General features: G+C 43.8%; 1 protein-coding gene across 1 annotated transcript in view; it reads left to right on the top strand.

Moving 5' to 3' along the window:
* ARIH2 (ariadne RBR E3 ubiquitin protein ligase 2) overlaps nt 1-18,866 on the top strand; it is a 28,517-nt gene extending 9,651 nt beyond the window's left edge. The window contains exons 2-14 of the mRNA XM_009710628.1: nt 3,756-3,823; nt 5,538-5,601; nt 7,999-8,146; nt 8,861-8,982; nt 9,888-9,997; nt 11,048-11,165; nt 12,634-12,684; nt 12,781-12,802; nt 14,323-14,474; nt 15,543-15,686; nt 16,040-16,108; nt 17,057-17,140; nt 17,636-18,866. Coding sequence (XP_009708930.1) covers nt 3,756-3,823; nt 5,538-5,601; nt 7,999-8,146; nt 8,861-8,982; nt 9,888-9,997; nt 11,048-11,165; nt 12,634-12,684; nt 12,781-12,802; nt 14,323-14,474; nt 15,543-15,686; nt 16,040-16,108; nt 17,057-17,140; nt 17,636-17,707 — 1,224 coding nt within the window. The 3' untranslated portion in view covers nt 17,708-18,866. The remainder of the gene's footprint in view (nt 1-3,755; nt 3,824-5,537; nt 5,602-7,998; nt 8,147-8,860; nt 8,983-9,887; nt 9,998-11,047; nt 11,166-12,633; nt 12,685-12,780; nt 12,803-14,322; nt 14,475-15,542; nt 15,687-16,039; nt 16,109-17,056; nt 17,141-17,635) is intronic.
* Nucleotides 18,867-20,681: the final 1,815 nt, after the last annotated feature.

Below are 20,681 nucleotides of genomic sequence, written 5' to 3' on the forward strand. Positions count from 1 at the left end.
AAGAGTGAAATTTTTTAGCATGACTACTGCTTTCAGCTTTCATCTTCTAAATTTTAATAAATTTAATTACAGCTAGAAGAATTCTGGAGAAGTCGAGCTATGTAGAAGCATTGGCACAATTCATCAGTTGCAGACAAAAACTAAAATAGAAGTGCAACATCTAGAATATGCATTCCCTTCTGCACTGTGGTCTGTAGAAGTATTTTACTGAAATGACCTACTGCCAGCAAGACACCAGATGGACTGCCTCACTTTTTTGGGTCTTAGTATTCTGAAACAAGAATAGGAAAGTTTAAACAGCTGGTGATTTATCAAAGGCATCTTTTTTTATTTGTTTTGTGTCTGAGACAAAGCATTATTGTTCCTGGATAACCTGAGATTCTTGTGGCACCCCGGTGACTGATAGGGGACTGAATTGTAGCTCTTTCTGAATTGTTGTATAAGTTTGAGATCTTCCATTGTGTGAAACTGTCCAGGAAATGCTGTATTGGACAGTGTGCCTGAACAGCAACCAAAGCTTATTTCCTAAGCTGTGAGGCTGCAGTGGATGCATACAGAGGGGGCATCGATGACTTCTAACTGAATAGTTCAGCCAGCAGCATCAGCTTCTGTACGTTGCTTCTCGAGTACTGTAAGGTAATGAATTATGTGCATATGGACCAAAGTTCTGATTGCAGTGGTATTTTTCTGCGCTCAGCATGTTTTGGCTCCTGCTTACAAAGAAATACTTCAATTATTCTGGGGTGTTATTGTGGAAAAACTGGCTGACTTGGTACAATCATTCAGTCATTATGAATGTACAATCATTGAAGAGGCTGGGGAGCGCTGGTTATCAATAGAAGCAGGCTTTTGTTAAACGTTTGTTTTTCTTCTCATGCTTGTTTTCTTGAATCTTTCCAGTAGTGTTGGCCCCGATGGTATTCACGTTGACCTTCTGAATTACCAACCTTGCTCTTGGTGAGCAGGACGTAGATTGTAACACGGTGAGACTCCACGCAGCAGGCATGGCCCCAGCCTCATCAGTTATCTGCTCCTCTCCCATCCCTCTTTCTTACAGTTTGAATGTTATCTATGTTTCACACATAAGACTTAGTACTTCCATGCCAAGCAGACTGTGGGTACGTTGCTGCAACTGACTGACTCCAGGACTGCCTTTTTGCAAGATTGCATGCACTCTAATGAGGTACTATCAAAAACTTTTCTGCTTCAGGGCTTTTATGAAAGTGGACTCATGTCATGAACCTGGCTTTATGAATTGGGTTTTATTCTTGGGTACTTTTATGATGGAAGTAATAAAATTAGCACTACAGCTGATCCAGTCAGTGCTTGCAGTTGGAGCAAAATAGGACTGGTCACAGAAGCTTTATTATTCTTCCAGATCTGTTAATCTGTCATCTTTGTGGAGCATTAATTCCACATTTTGCCTGACAAATATTTTGACTCAAAAGCATTTGATTCTGTTAGAATAGTTTGTTAGATTTCAGAAATGTGTATGCTGGTATTTGTATTTCTCTTTCTATACATCTTCATTCTTGAATGTACTTGGTTCCTCCTCTGGGAACAAATAACTTCATGGAGTCATGTTGTTGCAATGGATGCTACACCTCAGGCTCTGAAAATCCAACTGAAAAATACTCATTTTCATATATTACAGATGAGCTCCCCCTTTAAGTCTGGTGGTTTGTTTGTTTGTTGTTTTGGTGGTTTTTTTTTTTCAAGATGGTAGTTCTTCCTTACTGCTACTGAGAAATAATTTCACTGCTGTTAGAAAATGATTCATTAGCATGTGGTTTGCATTTGCAGGAAGCCAGTCTTGTAGAGACCACATTCCTGACACTTGTTTGTTTTACAAACGTGAAATGCAGATGTCTTACTTGTACAAGCAAGTCAAAGGTGTCTGTCTGGGTCTGCCAGGATGGGGGCTTAAGATAACAACCCATCCAAGGCTGGCAGTGGCACTTCATCCATACAAACTGGAGCAGACTGTACATGTTGTCAACAGCAACCCTGTGTGCCACGCTCCATCTAGTCGCAGGCTTCTGTGCTGGGAGGGAGGGCAGCGCTGCCTGGGCAGCCTTTGTTTTCTGAGAGTCGCGTCGCTGGTAAAGTCAAGGAAGGTGACATACCAGATCTTACACAACATGAACTAGTGCTTCAGTTCTTCTAGAAAAAAGATTATTTTAACACTGAAAATTATTCTTTTATTACTGGGATTTCTTAGTGGCCAGCAAAGTGGGCAAATCAGAAAGTAGAGGTGGGTAAGTGCCAATTAAAAACCCTGGCTGCATCATGTGTTGGTGCTGTGCTGGTTTAGCTCGCTGAGCCAACTGTCCAGCACTGACAAATGCCAGTGCAGGACCCAGGCAGTATCATGTGGCATGAATAGGTCAGTAGTGTTGTGTTGTGAAACTGCAGCTCTGCAGTGGGGTAGATTTAGAAGAATAATAAACATGCTGCCCTAGGTGTGCAGAGCCTGTCTGTTTCGTAGAAGCAGTGACCATTGCTTGTTTCTCCTTTCAGGGTTGTGTTGGTATTCCTGTGTGTCTGTATTGCCAGTACGTTGGACTCTCTGATTCACCTGTAGCAGGATTCAAGAACATTTATGGCTTTTCAGCTGATGATTGGGACTGACAGCTTCTCTAGGGAAAAAAAAGGAGCTCTTTCTGCAGCTAGGACAGAAGGAGCTGTGTTTTCTATATGTATAGTAGAGAGAGAGGTGCTCTGGTGGTAGCTTGTCTTGGGAGTGTGGGAGGTAGAGCCCTTTAAGGTCAGAGAGTGTTTGAATGCAGAATGTGCAGACCGGTGGGCTTGCTGAGGTGCTTCCTAACACAGAGACAAGTGAGGAGGCAAGGGTCGTGAGCTTTCTGAATTGCCCTGGAAGAGGTGTCTTGTTTGCAGGAGACCTCCTTTGTTTGAACTCCAGGGTCTGATAAAGCCGTGAAGGGGCTGAGAGACAGGTTGAAGGTCCAGCAGCTCAGCAGATGCCTGTGGTCTTGGTGGGTACGAGCCTTTTTGTGCTAGCGGAGCAGTCTGTTATTTTCTGAAATGCATAGAAGCAAAAGAGAACTTGTTTACTTGTACCCTTATAGCATGACTTTAAATGTCGCGTTGCAGTGTTCTAGAGGGTGCTCCGGCTAGCGTGGACTGTGCTACCGCTTGCCAGGAGTCCACATAATGCAAGCAACTCTGCATGGAAATAGTCCCTGTCACAGTAGCTTTCTATCTTCCTATTCCAGTCCAGCATATAACTTTCTTCTCTACAGTGAAGGCTTGGGAAAATGTGTTGGGTTTCCCCTCTACCCTTTGCTGTCACAACATGCCTGCGTTTGCAGCCTGTTACTGCTTCTCCAGCTCAGTAAGTGGTATCTGTCTGCGCTGTAGTTCCTACTTTGCACACTTAGTGAGAACTCTGATCCCAGACTGGTCTGGGCCTCTCAAGTGGCAATCACAGTCAGGACTGGATGTGGGTCTTCCATGAACAGTTAAGCTAATCCAGTGAATTCTTGATTCCTTCCTCTCTGTGCTGTTGTGACTAAGTATGTCAGTTAGTTTGGGTACATCCATGCTTCATTCCAACCTGTATATTGCAAATGCATTGGCTATGAACATTATGTAGTTTAATGGGAATTGAGTATGACTGGGATATTGTACTGAGTCTGTACAACTTACTAGTCTTATAAGGTCATAGTCCTAAGCAGAGATCGGGCCTCAAAATGTGCCTAACTTGACTTCTTATTCTTTTATTTTCCACCTAGGTATCACATGCTGTTGCAAAGCTAGTATTAGTTAGTTTCCACTGGCAAATCTCAGAGATTTTGGAAAGGTAAGTGTAAATAGTCTTAACTCTTCTGTGCTCAGTGCTTTTCCGCCTTGCTTTGCAGGAATGATCAGAGTGGTCCATAGGTGTCTTTCTGACAGGCATCTTTGAAGCAGAATGCAGGCCACACAATCCATTCCAGGGAGTAGAGGAAAACCACTGTTTTGTTGAGGCTGCATTGCCTGTTAAGAAATTTGTAAACAGTGACAGAGTAGTGGTGGTGAGTTGTCTTTCAGTCTGAAGAACTATTGTCATGCTGGGAACCCTGTAGGGGCATTTAGCTTTAACTTTGAGATAACAGATTGAGAGTGCTGCATCTATATTTATTTTTTAACAGATACAAAGATATGTTCTGTTTTGAACATATGAGCCGTAAATCATAAAGGAGCACTGAACCTATGCTGATACATTCTTTAGTAGCATATTTACATTGAAGTTTTTGCTCTTTCTGAACATAAGTGATGTTTTTTTCCAAGCTGACTAGTATTTGGAGAGCAGGAGAAGATGGTGTGAGAGAACAGGGAAGTGCAGCCGCCCCTTTGTTGCTTGGTCAATCTCACTGTAATGAAGTCCTCCAACTGATTTCAAAAGGAGGGTTCGGACTCTGCCCAAACATATACGGGAAGTGTGTCAGGAGGCACTGCTATCTGGCAGCCCCTCCAGAAAATACTGGCTCAGAACTGAACATTGTCTGAAAATAGAGAGCACATCAGTCTGACTCATTCCGCCATGCCATTTTTGGCCCTGTAGACAGCAACTTCATCCAGAGAACATATGGGAAATGCACCTCATGTATGGATATTGTTGCAGGACCTTTGGTAGCTGGCTCATTGGTTACCATGCATCCTGTGAAAGCTTTTCTCTGGGGAACATGGAGGGTGAGATTCCTGCATAGCAGCTCAGGGCGATTTTTCAGGTTAACTAATGATATTTAAACAAGAGGAAGTTTGAGGAAGGGTTTAGTTCTAAAGCTATGACTTTGCAAGTTGTTCTCCAGTTGATCTCGTCGTCAAACTTCTGTCTTGGTATGAAGTCACATTATCAAATGAAAGCTCCCTAGTACAACTAAAAAGTGCTAGTGGGGAGGGAGGATTTACAGCACAGTCACAACAGTGATGCTGCTATTTCTGAATTCACGGAGATAAAAACATTCCTCTGCAATGGAAATCACAAACAGCAAAACATATTTAATTCTAAGGCTGCTGATAGACAGCTTCATATGCCTACAGGGTAGTAGTCTGCCACAGAGTAAATACTTAACTAGATAATAGACTGAAGTCAAAGTGAGTCTTAACCAGGATAGCTTGATTTTGCAAAGGAATAGGAGACAGACAGGAGCGTCGCTGGAGTGTGTTATTGTGGGCAGTGGCTTAGGACTGCTCTAGGAATGTGGATAGAAAATCTTAGCTTCAAAAATAATTTTTCAGGGAAAGGGAGAGAGTTGTAGAAAAATATTCATGAAGGATTATGACAGAAAAGCCCATTACTGGGAGAAGTATTATTCCTGCTTCTGATTTTGAAGAAACTCTCAACGTTTTCTTGATGAGAGTTCAGCTCACTATGTGAATGAGCCTCACACAGGACGCATTCCCACTTTCCTTATTGAAACATACCCTACCATTTGCACAGAGCCTATTATTTATTCAGGCGAGAGGGATCAATTTAACAAAACAAAATGTATTTAGAAATTGATTTGATCATTCTTCAATTGCCTTTTCAGGCACAAGTCTAATGCTGCCCAATTGCTAGTAGAAGCACGAGTTCAGCCCACCTCATCCAAACATGTAAGTATGCTAACTATTTTGGTCTGTTCCCTTGGCAGACACCTCTGACCCACCTAGTTGGAGGATTGCCTTACTGATGGCAGTCTATCCCATCTTAACCCTTTGCAAACTCAGATCCAACACACTAACTCAATACTGGGTTTACTTTTTAAATGAGAACGCATTCAAGAGATGTCTTAACATTTAAATAGCAGCTTTGCTATTGTCTTGCAGGTAGTGTTCAAGAGTTACTTGCCTCAAGAAAATTAAGCTTTTTTTTTTTTCTTTTGGCATGAGTGATGGTACACAGTGGAAGGAGCAGAGTGCATGGTTTTGGCTGCCTCTTCCAATTCTGATCTCTCTGTAACAGATGCTCAAGGGAAGCTCAGGCTGCACAGAGTGAACAGAGCTTGTCTGTGGAAGGAACAGAGTTGTTGGGTTTTTTGTTTTGTTTTGTTTTTCCTTTTACTGAGATGACTGTTTACTGCACTGCTCTGCTCAGGGATGCTTAAGCCAAATCTCCCAGTGGTGTTGCTGCTAAGCCAGTCAATAGTGATATTTGAACCAACAGCTTGTGTTTTGCAGCCAGGGCTACACAGGTCTTTAGATACTTCTTTTTTTTTTTTTTCCCCTCTCCTTTAAATAGAAACTTCCTGTTGCATGTTTACAGGTTTCATTCACAGTGGGTGTCTTGATACAATCCACAGTTACCCCAGGAACACGCTGTCATATGTCAGATTTTGAGTGATAAAATATTACATCTGAGAAACGCTTTTTGGGTTGAGGGGAGGGGAGATTTTAAAAGCATGATTCGGCATCTGAGCTGACTTGTAACTAGCAGATAGTGAAAATGCTAAAACAGCTGACAGGAGTAAGCTTCACGGACTCAATATAAACTATCTGCCTAGAGTCCGGAAAAAAAAATAAATCTTTGTTATTTGATATATCTGCAAATTGGTCCATGTATTTTGAGATTTGTCTAAATCTTATGTCAGCTGTCACTTAAGTACTCTCCACTGCAATGGTGATTTTGTTTTGGGAAGAAAGATATTACACTTAAAAGGTTAGTTGAAGCCTTGACAAACTTGGTTTGGTAGGCAATTCGTTACCATCTTTTTGTATGTGCAAAGGCAAGTTGCTCTGTGCTTTGGCTCCTAGTGCAGAATGATGGCATTTTGGGGCAGATGCTCATACTGAGTGTCTGTAGAGCAACTGACCCTATAGGGAGAAGCTACAGTGGTGAGCTCAGGGGGACAGCTTGCGAAGGTTTGAGGCAATGCACGTGCTGTTCAAGTTGAGCAGTTGATCTAGGCAATCAACATAGTTGCAGACTTGGTGAATGTTGTTCTGGTCCGTAAGTGAGGCCACTTAGAACAAAGTCACATTATTTCCTTTTTCATGTGATCATGCTATAAAACAAGCTTTGTTGGTCCTGTAGCTGTGTGTCATGCTGCTGCTCCTCTGTGTCTCTGGCATGCGGAGCTAGGCGTGGAAAGTGACAGCTGTCTCGCACAAGCTTCTCAAAGAGTTGCAAAGGTTTAAGTAGATGAAAAGTGATTATACAACTTCTCTGCGAAAGGAGAAATAGGAACATAAATTCCTGCTAACAGCTTTGTAGAGCCTTGCTTTTGATGATGCTGTGCTAGACCTAGTTCTTCAGGTCCCAAGGGTGAGGCAAGATGAGTTGAAGGCTGGGATCTGTTGTCTAGGGATTAGTTCTGCGCTACCCAAGGGGAGATCCAGACTGCTTCCCAGTGGTTTGGTGAAGCAATAGCAGACTTCTGCCTGACTTGAAACAAACCCTCTAATCCTTTTCAGCTGAAGGGATGATGCCTGCTTTGCCAAATGTGGCATAGGCAGAAGATAAGAGATGCGAGATGATGGTCTGTGAACTCCCTTTCCTCTCTGTATAAACACCCTACACACTGCACCTTCAGTTGCCTCTCCTCTTACCCAAAGTCATTGTCCAGTAAAAGGGCACTGCTAAGCCTGCTTCTAGCTATAGCTGCTCTCCAGGGCCTGTGGAACAGTGATAGAGTCTGACCCAGCTAACAAAGAATATCAGTAAATTCAGGAAAGAACTAACACAATGATGTATTTCCTTGTTTTTCAAACAAGGCAAGCATAAGAACCAGAAAAGTAAAGGTGAGTTCTGGGTAGCACTAGATTAGAGGCAGGAGCTGTTTGGTGACTGTCAGTCTGTTATGCTCTGTGAGATTAAAGAGGTCCTGGAGAAGGACTGACTGTCGGGGCAGCACAGCACCCCAGCACACCAGCTGCTTATGAACCTGTTCTGGCCTGGAGCTCACCTGAGACCATTGTCACAGTGAAGGTGATGCAGGTGCCTGTGGATGAGGTGAGAATACTCTGGGAGAGCTGGGGTGCTTTCACTGTAATGCTGATTTGTCTCTCTCCCAGGCAATGGTACATTCCTCCCATCACTGCGCAGTGTGCATGCAGTTTGTCCGGAAGGAGAACTTGCTCTCTCTGGCTTGTCAGCACCAGTTCTGTCGCAGCTGTTGGGAGCAGCATTGTACAGTGCTCGTCAAGGATGGTGTTGGAGTCGGTGAGTTCAAGGCAGATACAGTACTGGGTCCGTATTTGCCATGTTGACCGTTCTGATGATGACTAGCTGAATTGGTCTAAACATCTCGATAATGAGAAAATGGAGCATGGAATGAGTATTTGTGACAAACTTAATTTGAACTAGTGGTCTATACCCTGGTTAGCGTTGGCATACCACCAGGAGAGTGCTACTTCTGCCTAACAAAACGTGCAAGTCCATAGATCCATTTGCTGCGCTTCTCCCCTTGTGATCTCAAGAGCATGACTGTAACAAGTTAGAAGCTGCAAATCTGCTGCATTTTGAGTTTGCATCTCCCATGGTGTATTGTTGCACTGCCCCTGGCGTGTTTGTGGATGCAAACATCTGTTCCCTTTGTGTTGGGTAGAAGCCAGTAGTTGCCAGAGTTGCTTTGGGATTTTCCTAGCCTGTCTTTCATGCTGGCATGGCAGTAACATGCAGTTTTCTACTTTGAGTATCTGACCTTGTGAATACTGGTTGAAGCACTTACTGATCCTGGATACACATGTGCCCTGTCATCTTTCGGTGAAGACAGTTGGGCTTCAGCTTTTCAGCAGCCCTGATAGATTTGTTTCACAGTTCTGTCCCTCTTACCACAACAACAGATGGCACCTAGGAAACTGTGTTGAATGCTTTCTGTGCTTTCGCTCCTTGGTGTCAGTTGCCCTGTGCTAAAATGTTGCTTTCTCTTCTCAGGGGTCTCCTGCATGGCTCAGGACTGCCTACTTCGGACACCAGAAGACTTTGTGTTTCCATTGCTGCCTAGTGAAGAGCTGAAAGACAAATACAGGCGCTACCTCTTCAGGGACTATGTGGAGGTATTGGGTTTTTCAGTTTTAAAATATCCTGGGTCAATTCACCAATGACTTGCAGAAATTTTGTTTGAAGTGTCTTGCATCTTTGATTAGAACTGCAGTAACTGCAGCAAAATTGTCCCTGATAAACATGATGTGCTTGTTTCTGTAGGACAGCCTCACTGACAAAATGCTCTAGCAGGTTGCCAAAGTAAATTCTGCTGTAAGGTCACCCAGTAACACCTTGGCTGGTGCTTCAGAATTCTCAGAATGTTGCAGCTGAGAACTTCAAACTTTAATCTGAGTTTTAAAGACCTTCCTGCTCTTGCATAGATACTTTAGGTTCTGAAAAATAAGTCCCTCATCTTAGTGTAGCCCAACTGAATTGACTTGCTCAATAACACTTTATGTGAGGTTTTTTGAAATTAAAGCAGCAATTGTTAAGGTTAAATGTGCAGGAGTATTCTGGTAACTGGGAACAGACTGGGAACACTCAAGAAGCAGCAAAGCAGCATGAAAGTGGTGTCACCTCTCTTCAATAAGAGACCCTCTGGGAGAGAACAGCTACCACAGAAGAGCAGCCAAATACATTCTGGGGCATAAGGAGAGGATGGGGAAAGAGCTCAAATGGAGTAAAATTGTTTGTTCAATGTCTTGATTGGGTCTTACGGTTATGTTGCTGTGCTTACTTCGTCTGTAACACTCCATTTGAATTTCCTGTTGTAGAGAAGCTGTAAGTAACTAATGCTCCCTTTCCTAACATGGAAGAAGTTTATATGCTCTGTTAGCCAAGACCTGGTGACAGTTTTCACTCTTTTTCTAAAAGAAATAATTGACTTGTATGATTTTGAGGATAGGAATGGTTAAACTTGAATAGATAATGCTATTCTGCACCAACTGCTGATCTTACCACCTTGGTATGTTCACAGAGCCATTATCAGCTGCAGCTGTGTCCTGGTGCAGATTGCCCTATGGTCATACAGGTACAAGAGCCAAAAGCCCGACGAGTGCAGTGCAATCGTTGCAATGAGGTCTTCTGGTAAGAAACAGAGAAGGTTAAAGATCACGGGGAAAGTGTATGCTGTCCTTAGAGCTACTCCATTTGCTTGCCAGCAGATTCAGTGTGTAGAAGTATCTCAAATGCTTTGCTAGAGTTGTTTGTAACTTGAGTTAGCTTGAGTAATCGGACACTTGGGGTCTGACTTCTGCAGGTAGTCAGCCGTCCCCCGGCTCCCTAAACTCCTTGAGAGTTCGGTGTTATGACAACCAGGGAATGCAGAGCTTGAGTAGCAAAGGGGTTATAAATCCACCGTTCTCATATTTTGGCTAGTTGCAAATTTTGGTACAGACATATAGTTACTGGTAGAGATTCTGCTAATGGATGTGGAGGCCTCACCGCTATCTGCTGGTATTAACTTTTTAAGTTTATTACAAATATTTGACTCCCAGAGTGTCTGGTGTGTTTTGAGGCTCATGCAAGAATACATTTCTGCTGAGGAAGAATACTAATGTTCCTTGTCTGACTTCAAGTATATATGGGACCAGAGGAAAAAGATAGCTTGCAGGGCTGCTGAAGTGTCTTCTGCTCCTGGGTCTCCAGAATTGCTGCTGTTGAGAATGTCTGTGGAGCACAATACAAGTGGTTTAGAAACCCAGCTTACTGGTGTCTCCATGCAGATGGCCCTTACTCACCTGGGGCTGGTCAGGTCATGCTGATGCAGGTGCCTGATATCTACTACTGGAGCCAGATTACTTGTAAAGCCACTGGTATGCCCCAGGCCTCTGCAGTCATGTTCAAGCAGACATAAGTAGACTCTCGGGAGGGATGTGTCAGCCCTCAGACATGTGATTTGCCAGAGAAGGCCTCAGTTCACTCTCATGCTGACTCTGGCTTCTGCACAAGAGGGTGGGGGTTTCTTGGAGTTCAGCCTTGGTCTTTGCACTCTAGTAATACACAAGTGCGTTTGCATCCCTTACCCTCGCTTGGCCTCCCAGATTTTGGTCGTCGGGAAAACCTCAATTCTTGAGTCACCTCCTTGGAAATCAATATGTTGGGTTTTTTTTGTTGTTCCCCCTCCCCGCCATTAAGCTTTAAGTGTCGGCAGATGTACCACGCACCCACAGACTGTGCTACCATTCGGAAATGGCTCACCAAGTGTGCAGATGACTCCGAAACAGCCAACTACATCAGTGCTCACACTAAAGATGTAAGAACAAGCACCTGCATGTTTTTTCTTGTCCTCTAGTCCTGCCTGGGAAGCAAGATGCAATTCTATACATATGCAGCGTTGTGTGCTGCTTTCTCACAGACTGCAAATTCTCACAGCTCCCTAGGGACTGTGATACAACACAACTGAATGCCTTGGGAATGCTTTGTGTGGGACGTCCAGCTGCCCTCCTGAAGTAAGGACCTGGTGGTCCTTATTCCAAACCTAGTGTGAATGTCTTTGGCAGCCAGGTGTCCTGCCCTCCCACGGTCAAAAGAATTGTGGCTACTTTGAAATGATCAGTGGAGATGTATTTAAAATGGAAGGAGAGAGGGTGCAGTAAGTGCGTAGTCAGCACCAAATAAGGCACTAGTGGTGTTCAAACCTGAACAACTGTGTGAAGTACTGTGAACTGGAAGGTGAGGGAGATAAAACCTTGATTTGGCAAGGACATTAAAATGGGATCAATGAAGTCTGTAAACTAGACGCTGGAGTACTTCTAGTAGATTTAGATGCAGGAAAAAAAAATAGCGTTACATGTTGTGCACTCTAGTCTACCTATAGAATTGTCTTCAAAAGTTATAGATATACTACCTTTGTCCTCTAGATTAGTGTCTACAGATTGGAACTTTTAATGTCTTTTGGGGATTTTGTGGCCTGACTTCAAAACAGTTCTTAGCTGGCATTTGTTCTGTCATAGCCAATGACAATTGTGACAGTGCTAATTAGCTGCAAGCTTCAGTTGTGTTAGGGAAGTGGGTACTTAGGTAGACTAGAGATCTTAAATTCCTTCCTTTATCTGGAGAAGGTGTCTACATGTGATGGCATTCTTTCTGCTATGCTCTTTTGTAGAAATAAGGTTCTGTTTTATTGAGCATTGTCCTGGCATACATTTTGCCTACCATTAAAAATTATAAAAAAGCAACAAAACTCACTTCCTCCTTTGTACCTATGCAACCTGAAAAATGTAACTGAACTTGACACTCCAGGGCATCAGCGGAGCGAAGAAGTGTGCAGCTCTCAGTGTGGTCAGCCAGGTTCTCTGCATCTAGCTAAGTTGTCATCTGTTAGTGGCTGCTGAAGGCAGGATATAGTGCTGCTTATCTTGTAGTCTAGGTAGCTGTGGAAGCTACTGTCATATGTGAACTAATTATGTCCCTGTGCCTGAGCAACTGCTAAATGGTAACTCAGTGAGACCTTCAGTTTTACAAGGAGTAACAACAGCAAATTTGTTTTCTTGAGCAAGCAGTCCAGTGCTGCAGTGGAACTTCCCAGGCTTTGCCTTTCTGCCTCCGTTTTAAATGGAGCTGTCGGGAATTGGTGAGAGGCAGGGTATATGTAGGTTAATATTGTCATATATGCATATTTAAATAAAAAAGTGGGAGGGGAATAATCATGCAAGTGTTGTCATTCTGCAGAAGGCTGCTGGAGACAGAGCTGGATCTAACAAATGCTTCTGTTTCCCTAGTGTCCCAAGTGCAATATCTGTATTGAAAAGAATGGAGGCTGCAATCACATGGTGAGCAATTCTCTGAACATGTCAAACCTTCCTTGTTCTAAGCAGATTTTTTTTTTTCTTTCCACTAACCAGTGCCTCCTGTCTCTTCTTTTTCAGCAATGCTCCAAGTGCAAGCATGGTAAGTAGGATTTGGAAGCAGTTTTCTCTGCAGTGTTTGTTAGTGGTGATTTCTCTTTTTTTTTTTTTTTTTTTTTTTTTGTCATGTGAAGAGGAATTGTGAACATTGACTGAAATATTTTTTTCCCCCTAGTGAAAGGTGAACAGGATATTAATTACAGACTTGTGTGTGATAGCTTTATTTTTTTCACTGGCTATGGTCTCAGCTGGGTTCTGATTCAGTGCTGGTTTGGCTCCCTCTCCTTGATATGTCCATTGCATAGAGAAATCTCCATCTCTGTCACAATATTAACAGTGGAATCCATCTCAGAGGAGAGTATTAAATGCGTTCCATGTAATTGTATTTGTCATCAGCTGAAAATACTGGCAGAACTGAGCCATTTACTCAGATCAACTTAAGTCCTTCTGCTTAGTGATGGAAATAATGAGCTTCAACCCAGATGAAACTGCAGGAACTGTGAATTGTTCTGCGTAACATTATCTGTTGGACTTCTCAGTCCACTCCTGTGCAATTAGCAGCCTGAGTGTCTTTGGCCCATTGTGTGGTCCTACGAAAAGACAGTCTGTTCTTGCACTTATCTTTTCGTAGCAGAATTAATTTCTGTTGCCTTGGAGTAAGAGAGTTTGTATTCAGCCCTCTAAGTTAAGTGTGCCACTAGGAAATATTATAATATCAGAACCTTATTTGGAAAGTGATTAAAGGTTACTGTCCTCTCTCATTTCCTTTGCTTTGGGGTCCTCAGCAGCACTGGATGTGCTTTGATGGAGCTCTGTGACAAGGGTGAGCAGGCAAGTGCCAAGGTACCATGGTGACTAGCACTTGAGAAGGCTGCTGAACTCTGGAAACACAAATTTCAGTCTCTTACTATGAGGAACACGGAAGTGATTCCTATTGTAACAACTTAATCTCCATCTTTTTTCCTTCCCAGTAGAACACTCACAGCCTTGCTCTGAAATCAGGAAATTGCCACGTGGGTTTTGCTGTTGCTCTCTTTCCTCTACTTTCTTCCCAGTTCAGCGGCTCCTAACTTGGAGTGTTGTAAACCACTGATGTCTGAAGTTACCTGGGTAGTTCCCTCCCCAAGAGAACTGAGGGCACACTTTCTTTTGCATGAGTTAGTTCACTTTTGGATTTGATTGTTCATATTTTATTCATCCAGAGGTGAATGGTGGGGAGGATGCAACTCACAAATAAGACTGCAGCCTGCCTCTTCTTTAATCTGGAGTGACAGCCTGTGCAGAGTGCAAATACAGTTCTGCCCATTGATCTTGGTGTACAGGATGCAGCACTTCAGGATTTACTTTCATAGTTGCACAGGAGGCTGTACAATGAAAATCTTCAAGACAGGCTGGTATTTTTGGCTCACTATTGTGTTCCGTTACGCAAGATGATATAAAATGTGTATGTTTTTTGGCTTAGCAGAAATATCTGAAAACAGATGGGCTGTGTCTTCTGAAGCTTTTCTTTCTCGGAGGTTTTTTTTCTGTGCATCACAGTGGGTTTTTTGCTGTTTTCTGCAGACTTCTGCTGGATGTGTCTGGGAGACTGGAAGACTCATGGCAGCGAGTACTACGAATGCAGTCGGTACAAAGAGAATCCTGATATTGTAAACCAGAGTCAGCAAGCACAGGCCAGGGAGGCCCTTAAGAAGTACTTGTTCTATTTTGAGAGGGTAGGAGACATCTCCTTGGCCAGAGCTGCTGTAGCCTTTTAATGCTCCCTGCCTGGTGCAAAGGTCATTGCCAGCAATCTCCGTGCAAGAAACTGCCCAAAGAAAATCTGTGTAGAATTTTCAGGCCCTGTTGGTTTTTTACTCAAAATCTTGCCCTGCGAATCCCATCCAAACCAGTAATGTCGTACCCAAAGCAAATCATATTTCCTCCTATATTTCCTTATGCTAGAGAAAATCAGTATTACCTGTGTACCACTGTACTGTTTTCCTGCAGGCTGAGTGCTGCTGCAGTAGATAGATATTACTCCAATCGTTTCCTTCCAGGATCAGGGAACTTCAGTTCCTTGCAGTATGTCTTTATAGAGACAAAGACTAAATAAACTCTGCCATGTTCAAAGCTTCATTGGCTGTAGCAAAGTTTTCCTAAAGTTTCATGTAATCACATTTTTTAAAGTTGCAGTCATAGCATCTCTGTCCACACAGCAGGCTTGATGCACCTGGCCGTACAGTGCAGTTCTAGAGCAGCATCTCTAAAAGAGAACATGATAGAGGTTAAATGCTGCTGTGTTTCAGTTTCCCCATTAAAATGAGTTTATTCTTCACATCATGAGCCAATCCTATGGTAAAATAAATTTATTCATTCCTGGCTCTCCAGACCAATAGGTTTTGGGAAATGGCCATGTTTACAATGTGCACATGGATGTTGGAGTTCACTGAGCCCATGTTAAATGTTAATTTAAACTCTCTTGACCTTTCTATAGAAATCCTTTAAGAAGGGGAATCACCGTTGCTTTCCGTCTGGTTAGACACAAGGTCATTGTGCGACCAGAGGGCATTCCTATGGGTTTGCTCCCTGCTCTTTGCTGCTGTCAGTCTGTTGTATACAGCCTCCGCCACGTGCTGCTGGAGGTGTGCCTCGCTGTTCTTTCCCACAGCATGTCTTGCCTTGCTGGACTCCTGCCTCACCTGCCTCACTTTGATTTCTGCTTGCTAGAGCTTGTGCTTTTACAGCAGCAGTACTCTGGTCTCATGCCATTTTTCCTTTCCCTTTCTCCCCACCCATTTCAGTGGGAGACTCACAATAAAAGCCTACAGCTGGAGGCACAGACGTATCAACGAATCCAGGAGAAAATCCAAGAAAGAGTTATGAACAACTTGGGAACATGGATAGACTGGCAATACCTACAAAATGCTGCAAAACTACTTGCAAAGGTGGGTAGTTGTGTCTTGTTTGGCATAGAGAAGAGAATACACACCAGAATGCTAAATTTGCAACACCAAGTGAGGAAGGGAATTTAAGGGTTGTGGATATGTGGGACAGTACCTCTGGTCTTAGGACATGAACTAGCCAAAAATTATCTGGAAGTGACCTCTGTGAAGTTATGCCTTTAACTGCACAAGTTCTTCCACGGAAGGTGTAAGAGATTCTACCATGAAGTGTCCACTTGTCCTTGTCAGAAGGTAGCTTCTTAGCCTGTAGTGGTCACACAAAATGTGACCGTGCTGACTTCCAAGTCTGAGACTCTTGTCTGTCTTTTCTCTCTCTTCCTCCCACTCCCCAACAGTGTCGTTATACCCTGCAGTACACATATCCATATGCCTACTACATGGAGTCTGGTCCCAGAAAGAAACTGGTAAGATGTTGGTGTTTTGTTTTGTTTTTTTTTTTTGCTGGTAGCTTTTTGGGGTGTAGCTGGCAGCATGCTGTGCTGAATTCCAGAACTTGGCAGTATCTGAAATATTAGTCCCAAGTTTGAGGTAAGGACAGGACAAATAATAGGTGGTTTTGCACCTTTCCTCGTCACTTCAAGTTGACCAGCAGCTCAGTCCTCTGATACATTACATTATTTTCCCAGGGCACTTCACTGCACTTTCACTAACAAGCAGTTTATCCAGAATGTTTTGAGACTGGAAGTGTGCGTTTTGTTCCTTGGTAAGACTTACCACAGTGCTGGGGGCTGTATTTCATGTGAAGAGCTGCTGGAGGATAGCTTTTCCAACCTTGAATCAGGGTCTAGCTTTGCTTTTTATTCCTACTGCAAGTTCATTGCTGGCTTGGTGCATCCTACGGGCTGGACATGTCCAGAAATAGCTCTGAATTCACTGAAGAGGTGGTTTCTTTGACTCCAGTAAAACCTGTTATCCAGTCTCTCCCCATAGCATCATATGTAATCTCTGAGGCTGTGGACAGATGTTCTCTTCTGGATCTGACTGTGCCAGTGTATCAAGTTACTGCTCCCGGCAGTGGTTAACAATCCCTCTGCCTGCAGAGATGCTCATGAGAGCATTTCATGACCTGTTTATGGCAAAATGAGCATAGTTAGGTGATATTTGTCACTTGCAGTGTTTTTAGGCTGACAGGGTTAATTTTGAGTGATGCAGGTTGGGGAGTGCTTGCACAAGAAACTTCTGGAAGGGGTGATGCTGTCTAGTTGAAGGTGGATAAGGAGGAGGCACAAACCTGCTCTGCCAGCACAGCTGTCAGCAGAACACATTTGTCTGCTCTTGAAGTGTAGTGTGTGGTATGAAACTGCTCCACTAAACTAGTTTCTTGTCACTGTCTCTAATTTTGCTCTTTGCAGTTTGAATACCAGCAGGCCCAGCTCGAAGCTGAAATTGAAAATCTCTCATGGAAGGTGGAGCGAGCAGACAGCTATGACAGAGGGGTGAGTGTTCTGCTTCCTTAAGCCTCCTGGCCAGATTTTGTCTGGGGCTTAGCCAAACTAAGCCACTTACTTAGTGTGCTTAACTCTTCTGCAGGAGCACTAAGGCAGTCAGGTGAGGGTTCTGAGAAACTAGATCCAGAAACTCACGTTTAGCCAGCGATGTTGTAGAAGTGGAGTGCTCGCTGCCTTGTGGGAGAAGAGGGATGGCTGCAGTGAGTCCTGCAAACTGAAAGAGGACCAACAGAGCTCTGGAGGAAGTTGCATGTAGCCCTCTGGTGAAGAGCAGATTCCTTAAGTGTGTAGCTTTTTAGACACAGCAGGAGCCAGGTAACTGCAGAGGGAGCTCGCATCAAAGGAAAAGGATCTGTGATCTTGTGATCCAGAGTGCGTGTGAAGGTTGGATGCTTCTCAGGCTGGAGCTTAGTCTCTCCTTGAAGAAAATGAGCTCTTCTCTGGAGAGTTCATGCTAACAGTTTCTACCTTCTGTTTTACCAGGACTTAGAGAATCAGATGCACATAGCAGAGCAGAGACGGAGGACCCTGCTGAAAGACTTCCATGATACATAAGACAGGAGGAAGTGACAAAGTGCAGGGGTGAGAGCAGCAAGTGAAGTGATGGCAGCTTCACCGGGATAAGCAGGCACTGCCTCTGGGAGAACACGGCCAAGGACAAAGCCACCCCTCCCCTTGCAAGTCAGACACATGCAAACAACACATCTTAGTCCAGTTTGTTCTCTTATCTTTCTGTTTCTGTTTCTGCCAGGCTAGAGGCCAGAGTTCAGATTGGCATATTTCCTGGGACGTTTCCCTCCTGCCCTTGATGGTTTCAGAAGGCGAGGGAGTTTTTCTCTGAATGGCTGTTAATAGTATTAGATCATTACAATTTATGTAATTTTCAACGGTTGTACAATTATACAGACAAACCTTAGAATAACACACAACCCTTTTTAAAAATAAATTGGCAGTGGAGTGTTTTTCCTTAATCTACTTGTAAATTTAATGGGCTTTTCCCCCCTCTCCCTTCCTCTGACCCAAAAATCCTCCTAGGCACTGAAGGAGGTTACAAAATATCTCAGCTAGATTTCCTGATGCTCGTTTAACCAGGGCATTGTAGCATTGGCATTGCAGGAGGAGAGTGGCTGGTGTTAAGAGTGGCTGCTGCTGTGTCTGACCTGACAGTACCAGCAGTGGCGTGATTTAGTAAGATTACATGTGACATCTCTTTTCTTGTAAATCAGCTGTGCAAGATCCTGCTACACAAACAAAAGCAAACAGAGGAATTGTAGGGGAGAGACCAGGTTAACATTGGGGGATATGCCTTGAGTCAGGTCACATTCTGCATTTGATGAATTTTAGATCTTCCATGTAGATTTTTGCTTTACTTGTTTTTGTGGGGAGGATGTTGTATTGCCAAAGTGAGTGATGAGGGAATAGTAGCATACAGTTGTTAATCAAGGCTTGGGGCTTTTGCAGAGTGAAACAATCCATGTTATAACAGTGCCATGCAGCCTGGTAAAGATTATTTGTGCCTGCTGGGTAACATGGCTGAGAAAATTCGATCCCATTCATCAAGGTGAGACTAAACACCGCGACATTATGAGGAGGAAAGATTATGTACAACACACTCCCTGGCACATGTTGGCAATGTGGACGGGCACTTGAATACAGGTGCGCTGCTTGTGGAGAGCCTGCACCAAGCCAGGCAGAAAATTAACTAGCAAAATTAATTTATTTGTATATTAGTATTGATACTGGTGGGGACTTATCAGAAAATTGATTGTTAGGAGCATGTGGAGCTTTTTTATTAACATTCTTTTTTCTAATGTAAAATATACACTAAAATAAAAATATGAAAACCTAGTTCATCTTAGTAGGGGTTAACATGAAAAAGGTTGCTTAAATGCTGATGCTTGCCTGTTTGCTGCAGGAGGCAGGCCACATGTTAAGATTTCACAGGCATGTATGTCACTTGCACCAGCAACATCTTGTTGGCAGCCAGTTAAGCTGGAGATGGAGTCTGATCTGAGGAAGTCTTCACCTCTGCGGGGAACTCATGGGATTCTCTTCCATGCTGTACATGGAAGTGTTGCCTTTGATGCATCGCTGTATTGCTGTTATACAATGCCACTTGATAAAGATTAACTTGGAGGGAGGTGAGAGTGCTAAATTCCTGCATGTCAGAATAAGCTGACTCTGCTGTTGAAGCCTTTTTCATGTACCTGGGACGTGTGACCCGGGTATTTGCAGCATGTGTAATTGGGCAGATGGATTTTAACGAAAGAGATGCATCAGTTTAAAAGAGCAGTAGCCTTCATAGGAGCTAATCCTGTGGCCATGCTTGCTGTGCACAGCAGAAAATTTCAAACTGAAAGGCCTTTTCCTTCCTCCCTCCCTTCCCTAGTGTAGAATGTATCCTCAGGGATCGGGGGAACGTACTGCCGAGGAGCTGCTGCTGGTGGAGCAGGGGTTACAACAGAAGCAGCTGAGGGTAGAGCAGGGTTGCAGAGAGGTGGCTGGAGCCAGGGAGCGGGGCAGGGGCAGGGAGGGAGTCCATGGTTTCTGGGAGCAGTGCTGCTTGCTGTGCAAGAGATCTCCGTAACCGTGGCTCCTTGTGTTCCCGCTCTGTCCTTTTCTGGCTCCCCGGTAGGCTGGAGCCATAGAGGTAGACGCATGATTGCTCCAGCCACTGTCTGCTGACTTCATTCCCTCTTCTGCTCCCAGGAGCAGCCTCTTTGTGCCCTCATGATATATTCTAGAGGTCAGTCTCTTCCTTCCTCTCCCCTTCCCAAACTATTGTCAAAGTCTGGGCACTGGAGCCAGGGGGAAGGGAGGGCGCGGGGGGAGGCTTGCTGAGACCCACCAGTTTGCAGTGCATAGAACCAATGTTTAAACTGTCTTTTAAAAATGTAATGTGCAAAGTACTAATTAGGATAAAAGCTGCTGTTCTTGACTAAATGTAACTATCATAACACCTAATCTCTTTGCAGAACAGGTATGTGGAGTTTGCTAATCCCAAAGAACTCTCACTTCTGTTACATGATTGTCCAGCTTTGAGCTGGATGAGAATGGGGTTTTGTCTCCCTCCCTCCCTCCCTCCCTCTCTCCCTCCCTGTCCTCTGCCCCCACAAAATGCTTTGCTATGAATCCTTGTTTGTAGACAAGCTCGACCATATAGCTGTGGCCAAACTTACTGAACAGACTGCTGAGACGAAATAAATATTGCACAGTGCACCCCCTAATTCTTTCAAATTTTCTGAAACTACACTTTGTCAGCAGTTGCGTTTATTTTAAAAGAAAACAAAAACACCGTTTCTGAAGGTGGTGGAAGTCCTGGTTTGCATGCACAGATCCTGTTTCTATACTGTGGGAAAACAACAGGACTGACTTGCTCTTGCAGCCCAGGCAGTGTGACTTCTGTATTAGTTTCATACAGAAAGTCGTAGACTCCAAGATAAAACCTGCGGAGCACAGGAACTTTGGCTCTTTGCGTGAAGTGACTGGCACAGCTTGAGAGGCAGGGGGCGGGGAGGGAACGGGGGGT

The sequence above is a fragment of the Cariama cristata genome, unplaced genomic scaffold (genome assembly GCF_000690535.1).
Source record: "Cariama cristata isolate BGI_N322 unplaced genomic scaffold, ASM69053v1 scaffold4492, whole genome shotgun sequence".
NCBI lineage: Eukaryota > Metazoa > Chordata > Aves > Cariamiformes > Cariamidae > Cariama > Cariama cristata.